This window comes from Rhinichthys klamathensis, unplaced genomic scaffold (assembly GCF_029890125.1).
Source record: "Rhinichthys klamathensis goyatoka isolate OS25496 unplaced genomic scaffold, OSU_Roscu_1.1 h1tg000685l_1, whole genome shotgun sequence".
NCBI classification, from domain to species: Eukaryota; Metazoa; Chordata; class Actinopteri; order Cypriniformes; family Leuciscidae; genus Rhinichthys; species Rhinichthys klamathensis.
Window position 1 is genome coordinate 220,001 of NW_026607114.1, and position 10,000 is coordinate 230,000.

Here is a 10,000-nt window from a genome sequence, read left to right on the forward strand (position 1 = left end):
ATTCAGTGTTACTTGCCGTTTCTTTGTTACTATTTATGAAATTTTGTCGTAATTTCTGAGTGAAAATGGTAAATCCTACAGTTATGAAAGCTTGTTTCCGCCACAGAATAAAACATTTTTAAAGATAATTGCAACTTTTTATCTCACAATTGTGACTCATTATCTCATGAGTTTATCTCGCAATTCTGACTTTATATCTCGCAATTCTGACTTTATATCTCGCAATTCTGACTTTATCTCGCAATTCTGACTTTATATCTCGCAATTCTGACTTTATATCTCGCAATTCTGACTTTATATCTCGCAATTCTGACTTTATATCGCAATTCTGACTTTATATCGCAATTCTGACTTTATATCTCGCAATTCTGACTTTATATCTCCAACTCTGACTTTATCTCGCAATTCTGACTTTATATCGCAATTCTGACTTTATATCTCGCAATTCTGACTTTATATCTCGCAATTCTGACTTTATCTCGCAATTCTGACTTTATATCTCGCAATTCTGACTTTATATCGCAATTCTGACTTTATATCTCGCAATTCTGACTTTATATCTCGCAATTCTGACTTTATCTCGCAATTCTGACTTTATATCTCGCAATTCTGACTTTATATCTCGCAATTCTGACTTTATATCTCGCAATTCTGACTTTATATCGCAATTCTGACTTTATATCGCAATTCTGACTTTATATCTCGCAATTCTGACTTTATATCTGGCAATTCTGACTTTATATCTCCAACTCTGACTTTATCTCGCAATTCTGACTTTATATCGCAATTCTGACTTTATATCTCGCAATTCTGACTTTATATCTCGCATTTCTGACTTTATCTCGCAATTCTGACTTTATCTCGCAATTCTGACTTTATATCGCAATTCTGACTTTATATCTCGCAATTCTGACTTTATATCTCCAACTCTGACTCAAACTCTGACTTTATATCACGCAATTCTGACTTTATATCTCGCAATTCTGACTTTATATCTCGCAATTCTGACTTTATATCTCGCAATTCTGACTTTATATCTCAAACTCTGACTTTATATCTCGCAATTCTGACTTTATATCTCACAATTCTGACTTTATATCACGCAATTCTGACTTTATATCTCGCAATTCTGACTTTATATCAATCAATTCTGACTTTATATCACGCAATTCTGACTTTATATCTCGCAATTCTGACTTTATATCACGCAATTCTGACTTTATACCTCGCAACTCTGACTTTATATCTCGCAATTGTGACTTTATATCTCGCAATTGTGAGATAAAAAGTTGCAATTACCTTTTTCCTTTTTAATTCTGTGGCGGAAACAAGCTTCCATACAGCAGATTGTTTTCAGTGTAATTCAAAATATTACTAAAAACTATAATAGTACACTCTTAGAGAAAAAGGGATTCTATATTGAGCTCTTAAATGACTGCATAATGCAATAAATTAGTGATAAGTTATATTTACTAACAGCTTAATTCATAAAATTAAATTAAATTCTTAAAAACAACTAATTGAAGCTCTATCTCATGATGGAACCCCTAAAAGCGCCTGAAGGAACCTTTGAAGTTCCATATAGAGCCTTTACAAGTGAGATTGTATATCAGAGATTCTACAGTAACACTGATTATTGAGCTTTAAATAGCAGGGGTCGATCCAGTCGTGGTGTCATATGCTGTTTATAGTCTATATTTAACCTTAAGTCCCAAAGAGAACTTGCGTGGCTTTTCCAGATCCGAACTTGTCTTAAAATAACACACTGTAAAATCAAGATTAGAATCGAGCAATTTATGATCAGACCATGAGGAATCAGTTTTCCAATTTGAACATGAGATATAAAAACAGGGTTGCATAAGATGATTCAGCATGAAAGATTAAGGTAAGTGTGTCACCAAATACAGTCACAAACTCTGTAACTAATGTAAGAACAAATATATGAGATGTGAAGAGCGGGCGCAACTGAACACTTCCGGACTTTCTCAGTTTGTGTAAATTCACCTGGAGTATTTCTTTTTCTTTTTCATCTGTAAATGTGTTTGTAACTGTAAAGAGATTGAATGCTCTCTGTGGAGTGAGAGAATGATGTAATGCTATGGCTAAATAAATGTTCAGTGATATCTTCCAAAGATTTTTTAATATTGATGCATTGTTTTCTCTATAATGTTGATGTGTACACTAAGTTTCATCATGCTGGCATGTGTGTAAAGTTTGTGTTCTTCATCTGTAAGTGTGTTTGTGAGTGTAATGTGATTCGAGTCTCTGTGCGTGCCGTAATGAAGCGTCCTCTGTTCCAGTCTGGTGTCCAGTGTGTGTCACTGGTGTTTCCGGCGGCAGGAGAAGCTCCAGCGCTGCGGTCAGTGCCGCTTCGCTCAATACTGCGACCGGACGTGTCAGCGCGCCGCGTGGGAAGAGCACAAGCTCGAGTGCGCCGGCATCAAGAGCTACGGGAAAGCACCCAATGAAAACATCCGGTATGAGCCGTAACACTGCAGTTATGATCAGGGATGCTTGAATTTGACGTTTTGGAATTTAAGTCCTGGAAAACTCTCCATATTTATGAATGGTGCTTGAATTATTGAATTAATTTTAATGATAAAACAATCTTTTCACACAAAATTAACGCTGCAGTCCGTCTGATATTGATATAGAGCCATTTCGCATGAGTGTGATATTGCTCATAAATATCCACGTATATGTTGCATCTTTCATTCTTCAGGTCAATCATATATTAATGTGGGAAAAAATCAGTTTGAAAGAGGAAAGCGATATCTTTGTCATAGTATCCTTTCAATGGTTAAAGTTACACAGTCATTGCTTTATTTGAACCATTTTGTTTTATTAGTTTATTTTTGTTTATCTATTTACCTTTTTTAGAATTTGAAATAAAATAAAGATATTGTTTGATAAGTGAGATCTCTCATTAAAGTCCTTGAAAAACCTTGAAAAGTCCTGGAATTTCATTTTACAGTTTCTGTACGAACCCTGTATGATGCATGTTAAATGCACTCATATGTTAATGTCTAAATGCACACATTAATGCTGGTGTTTTCAGCGGACCAAGTCTATCCTAGCCATCATCATTCCCTCGGCTCATTTTGACCCGAAACTCTGTTAAATTTTTTTTTTTTTTAAATTGAGTGTTCATCAGAGGAGTCCAAGATCCCTGGACTTTTGTCGCACTTGATCCACAAATACACACACACACACAAAAGTAATGGATTCGACGAGTTTTTGGGTTGAAATTTTAAAAAGTAACAAATCCTTCCCTCTCGGGTCAATTTGAGCCCCTTAGGAATGAGTGGAATGCTTCAGTTCACATTGAAAACCCTAAAAATGCTAAAAATTCAAACTAAAAATGCTAAACCTTTACCAAAAAATTATTTTATAATGTCTACATGTGTGTCTGAATGCATATTGAAGAGAAACTGACTTTAGGACCCAGAGGAACAGCTCATTTACTCCATATAGAGATATAAGGCCATCTAGAGTCATGAAATATCATCTTATATTAATTATTTAACACAAGCGGTCGGCAAAGACACACAATGTCAGATATTTAGAGCTGAATTAAAAGGGTTATGCATAAAACTGTGAGTTATTTTGAATTTAAGTTGAAAGAATGTGAGGAATGTGCTTAAATTACTATTTATTTATTATTTATTATTGATCAAATCTAGTAATTTAAAGCTAAATAAAATAAAAAATAACAAAAAATCTCCCAAAAAATTGCATTAAAAATAGAAAAAATAGATAGAAATAAAATAAGCTTTTTGAAGAAAAAAAAAAGAAAAAAAAAAAGTATAATTTTAGGGCATTTTGACCCGCGAGGGAAAGATGTGTTACAAAGTGCGAGGGAATATTTAGACATGCTCTCTTCACGGTGGCGCTCTGCACGTAGCGTTCACGCTCATATGTGACAGAAATGATGTAAAAATCTGATGTTCTGTGTGTTAGTCTCGCGGCTCGCATCATGTGGCGTGTCGATAAGCAGGGAATGGTGGTCTCGGACATGCAGATGACGACCCTGGATGAACTGGAAAACCACATCTGTGACATGAACGAGGACGACCTGAAGGATTTCAAGGTGGACATCCACAACTTCCTGGACTTCTGGCCTCGCGGGAGCAAACAGCACACGGTGGACAGCATCTCACACATCCTCGGAGTGGTGCGTTACTCCCAATCATCGCTTTAGCTGATCAAGCGTTACGGAGAATTATGATTTTAATGTGTTTGAAAGAAGAAGTCTCTTATGTTCACAAAGGCTGATCAAAAATACAGTAAAAAAATTGACATATTATTATAAATTAAAATGTTGTTTTCTATGTGAATATACAGGTGAAACTCGAAAAATGTGAATATGGTGCAAAAGTTCAGTAATTCAACTTAAAAGCTGAAACTAATATATTATATAGACTCATTACATGCAAAGTGAGATATTTCAAGCCTTTATTTGTTATAAGTTTATGGCTTACAGCTTATTAAACCCCAAATTCAAAATTAGAATATTGTGAAAAGGTTTTCATATCTGTAAGCCATAATCATCACAATTATAACAAATAAAGGCTTGAAATATCTCACTTTGCATGTAATGAGTCTATATAATATATTAGTTTCAGCTTTTAAGTTGAATTACTGAAATAAATGAACTTTTGCACCATATTCTAATTTTTCAAGTTTCACCTGTATAGTAAAGTGTAATTTTAATGTATTCAATATGAGGATAAAATGGTCTTGTCATCAAGCACTGAAACCATCAAAATACAAGAAACTACCAACCATTTTCAGTGTAAATTTATGTGAATAACACATTGTTTCTCTGCAAAAAAAATTATCTTCTTCCTCAGTGTTTCTGTCTTGTTTTCCAGCACAAATATCGAAACATTCTTAAATCAAGAGACATTTACTGGAGAAGAAGCAAAATGACTGAAATAAATGTGAAATATTATTATAAATTAAAATAGCTGTTTTAATTTTAATAAAATAGTGTAATTTATTCCTGTGATTTTCAGCATCATTACTCCAGTCTTCAGTGTCACATGATCCTTCAGAAATCACTCTAATATGAGGATCTGATGCTCAAGAAACATTTATGATTATTATCAGTGTTGAAAACTGTTCATATTTTTGTGGAAACCATCATATATTTGGTTTTCCTTGATGAATAAAAATATTAATTTCTCTCTCTTTTTAAAAAATCTTACTTATCCTAAATCTTCCACAAAATATGAACTGTTTTCAGTATTGATAATTATGTTTCTTGAGCATCAGATCCTCATATTAGAGTGATTTCTGAAGGATCATGTGACACTGAAGACTGGAGTAATGATGCTGAAAATCACAGGAATAAATTACACTTTACTGTATATTCACATAGAAAACTGATATTTTAAATTGCAATAATATATCACATTTTATGCACCATTTCAAATCCTAATGATTGCAAACGTGACTCTTCTGTCTTCCACGTTTCCCCAGATCAACTGTAACGGGTTCATGGTGAGCGATCAGAGAGGTTTGCAGGCGGTTGGCGTCGGCTTGTTTCCTAACTTGTGTCTGGTGAACCACGACTGCTGGCCCAACTGCACCGTCATACTCAACAACGGCAAGTGAGTGTCAGCGCCGGTCTTCAGATCCTCAGTGTGAGCGTGAGAGCGCACAGGTGAAAGTAACGTGTGTGGGCGAGGAATCAGAGAGAACGATGGCTGGAGGAACTGAGAGTTTGAACTGAAAGAGTTGGGAAGGGAATAACCCGCTCATGTGATTCAGGGTTTCCGTGAAATGTGTGCATTCACCCAAATACTGCGGCCTGTGTGTGCCGTTCTGGAGCGCTAATGTGTGGTCACATGCATTCTTTCAACTCATGATGGTCATGATAAGACACTCTCATTGAACAAGACTCACAGAGAATGCTATGGAAGCTTGTTTCCGCCACAGAATAAAACATTTTAAAAAGATAATTGCGACTTTTTATCTCCCAATTGCGAGTTACATCTTGCAATTCTGACTTTATTTCTCAGAATTGTGTGATTTAAAGTCAGAATTGTGTGATATAAACTCATATAAAGACAGAATTGTGTGATATAAAGTCAGAATTGCGAGTTATAAGTCAGAATTGCGAGATATAAAGTTTGAATTGCGAGATATAAACTCATATAAAGACAGAATTTTGAGATATAAACTCATATAAAGACAGAAGTGTGTGATATAAACTCATATAAAGACAGAATTGTGTGATATAAAGTCAGAATTGCGAGATATAAAGTTTGAATTGCGAGTTATAAAGTCAGAATTGCGAGATATAAAGTTAGAATTTTGAGATATAAACTCATATAAAGACAGAATTTTGAGATATAAACTCATATAAAGACAGAATTTTGAGATATAAACTCATATAAAGTCAGAATTGTGTCATATAAAGTCAGAATTGCGAGATATAAAGTTAGAATTTTGAGATATAAACTCATATAAAGACAGAATTGTGTGATATAAACTCATATAAAGTCAGAATTGTGTGATATAAACTCATATAAAGACAGAATTGTGTGATATAAACTCATATAAAGACAGAATTGTGTGATATAAACTCATATAAAGTCAGAATTGTGTGATATAAACTCATATACAGACAGAATTGTGTGATATAAACTCATATAAAGTCAGAATTGTGTGATATAAACTCATATAAAGTCAGAATTGCGAATTATAAAGTCAGAATAAAGTCAGAATTGTGAGTTATAAAGTCAGAAATCTGACTTTTTTCTCACAATTGCGACTTTATAACTCGCAATTCTGACTTTATAACACACAATTCTGACATTTTTTCTCAGAATTGTGAGATATAAACTTGCAATTGCGAGTTATAAAGTTAAATTCTAAGGTTAAAAAAAGACTGACTTTTTTTTCAGAATTGTGAGATATAAACATGCAATTCTGAGAAAAAAGTCAGAATTTCCAGTTTATTTCTCACAATTCTGAGTATATAATTCACAATTGCGACTTTCGATCACCCAATTCTGAAATAAAAAGTCGCAATAACCTTTTTTATTTTTTATTCTGTGGCTCAAACAAGCTTACATAGAAATGTCCAAATAAAGCAGTGTAATTTTAATTTGAAGTACACTAGCATTCGGCCGCAAATTGTAGTTTTGCCTCTTTTTTAACGTCAGAACAACAACAGAGTTTGATTGAAAACCGTATCCTAAGTTCAGTAAGTCCAGCTGCTTCTTGCTTTGTGTTTCAGTCAGTCGGCTGTCGATACTATGTATCATTCTCAGAAGAGGTGGGTCCGTTTAACCTCTTAACCGTATCAGATCTTCTTCTTTCTATCATCACATCTATCATTTCAAATAATCAACTACCCAAACACAGCCAAACAGAACATGACGGAGACACCGAGAACAGCTTTAATCAGGAGAGTTCGCTTGCACTGTCTACCCATCTGACAACATATTTTAGATAACGTTCCAGTTAAGTTATTGTAATGTTCTCTGAAAAGTTCACAACATTTAAAGTCCCCCTGTTGTCAATCATTTTATCCCATCTTTGATCACCAAAAATGATCTTGAATGTAACTCGACACCCTCGCCTCATTTAGTATGCGCGGTTCTATGAATATGCAAATGAGCCCCGCCTCCACTCACTCACTCAGCTCAGAGATCCACTGGTTGACGATCACACGTTGATCTGATTGGTTACAAGGTCGTTTGTGACGTCAGAAACACCAGCGATTTCAAACCGTGTTTTTGAGACTGTCTTTGGTTCACTGCAGTTTTAAGGAGGAAATACTCAGCAATGCTGTCGACTTATGAACTCACACATGGTGTGTCTTAAAGCGTATTAAAAACACCACATAGACACATAAACAACATTAAACGCTGGATTTACACCACAGGGGGACTTTAATAAAGTTATTCCTTGTTAACTGAACATTCAATTTTGTAACATTTGAACATTTCCATTCGAACATTTAAAAATGTTACAATTTGTGTCAACGTTTCGAGAACCGATAACGATCTATTAACTTTACTGGGAGAACGTTTGTTCATAATCTGGATTAAACTCTAAATCAAATACTGATATTTATTAAAACAGATGAGATAGATGGGATAGTCAAAAATTCTGTTATCATTTACAAATGCTCAAGTTCGTTTTCATGTGTCATTGTGTTTTCTTTCACGTTCTGCTGAAGAAAGAAAGAAAGTTGTAACGACGCGAGAGTGAAATGATGACAGAATTGAAGTATGACGAGAGCTGCTGACGGGTGGTTGGTCACTTCTAACCTCTTTCACATCTAATAACACTTTCTTCCAGTCTTGACAGCTGCCACAACTAATTACACTTATGCAAATATCTGTGGGTTTACGACTCACGAACATTTGTCTGTGTGTGTCACTGTGTTTCCGTCTGCTGTCAGATCAAGTTAATATGTTGTATATGATCACAATCTGGGTCTATATACACAACTCCTCTGTTTGGCCTAGTTAGCAAAGAGTGTTTGGTTATGTGCGCTTACTTGATCTGGACTGTGAGCGCAGGAACCGGTTCATGAGGCTGAAGTGTGTAGACTAGTTGTGTGTGCTCTGATTCGAGCGTGTGTGTGTGTCACAGAATCGAGCTGCGAGCGCTGGGGAAGATCAGTCCTGGGGAAGAGGTGACCGTGTCGTATGTGGACTATCTCAACCTGTCTGAAGATCGCAGGCGTTTGCTGAAGCAACAGTATTACTTCGACTGCACCTGCGAACACTGCACCAACCACACCGGAGACGACCTGAAGATGGCCGGAGCCGAGCCGGAGGGACAGAAGGTGACGCTTACTCACAGATATAACATTAATGTATGAATGAATGAATGAATGATTGAATGAATGAATCAATGAATTAATCAATTAATGATTGAATTAATGAATTAATTAATCAATTAATGGTTGAATGAATGATTGATTGAATGAATGAATGACTGAATGATTGAATGAATGAATGAATGAATGAATGAATGAATCAATCAATCAATGAATGAATGAATCAATTAATGATTGAATGAATGAATGAACGACGAATGAATGGATGGATGATTGAATGATTGAATGACTGAATGAAAGAATGATTCATTGAATGAATGAATGAATGGATGATTAAATGAATGAATGAATGAATGAATGAATGATTGAATGAATCAATGAATTAATGAATAAATCAATGAATGAATCAATTAATGATTGAATGAATGAATGGATGAATGGATGAATGAATGAATGAATGAATGAATGAATGAATGAATGAATGAATGAATGAACGAACGAACGAATGAACGGATGATTGAATGATTGAATAATTGAATGAATAAATGAATGATTTATTGAATGAATGAATGAATGAATGAATGAATGGATGAATGAATGAACGAACGAACGAATGAGCGAACGAACGAATGAATGAATGAACGAATGAATGATTGAATGATTGAATGATTGAATTAATTAATAAACGATTCAATGAATGAATGAATGAATAATCGAACAAATGAACAGATGATTGAATGATTGAATGAATGAATGATTCAATTAAGATTGAACGAATGAATGAATGAATCATTGAATGAATCAATGAATGAATGAATAAATGATTCAATGAAGGAATTAATGAATGATTGAATGAATGAATGAATAAATGATTCAATGAAGGAATTAATGAATGAACGACGAATGAACGGATGATTGAATGATTGAATGATTGAATGATTGAATGAAAGAATGATTAATTGAATGAATGAATGAATGAATGGATGATTAAATGAATGAATGAATGAATGATTGAATGAATCAATGAATTAATGAATAAATCAATGAATGAATCAATTAATGATTGAATGAATGAATGGATGAATGAATGAATGAATGAATAAATGAATGAACGAACGAATGAACAGATGATTGAATGATTGAATGATAGAATGATTGAATAATTGAATGAATGAAAGAATGATTCATTGAATG

General features: G+C 34.3%; 1 protein-coding gene across 2 annotated transcripts in view; it reads left to right on the forward strand.

The window, feature by feature from the left end:
• Nucleotides 1–10,000, forward strand: part of smyd1b (SET and MYND domain containing 1b) — a 19,510-nt gene that overhangs the window by 2,046 nt on the left and 7,464 nt on the right. The window contains exons 2-6 of one of the 2 annotated variants that reach the window (XM_056241941.1): nt 2,301–2,477; nt 3,961–4,174; nt 5,485–5,615; nt 7,250–7,288; nt 8,617–8,812. In XM_056241941.1, the coding sequence (XP_056097916.1) occupies nt 2,301–2,477; nt 3,961–4,174; nt 5,485–5,615; nt 7,250–7,288; nt 8,617–8,812 (757 nt within the window). The remainder of the gene's footprint in view (nt 1–2,300; nt 2,478–3,960; nt 4,175–5,484; nt 5,616–7,249; nt 7,289–8,616; nt 8,813–10,000) is intronic. The other variant, XM_056241942.1, reaches the window with a different exon arrangement.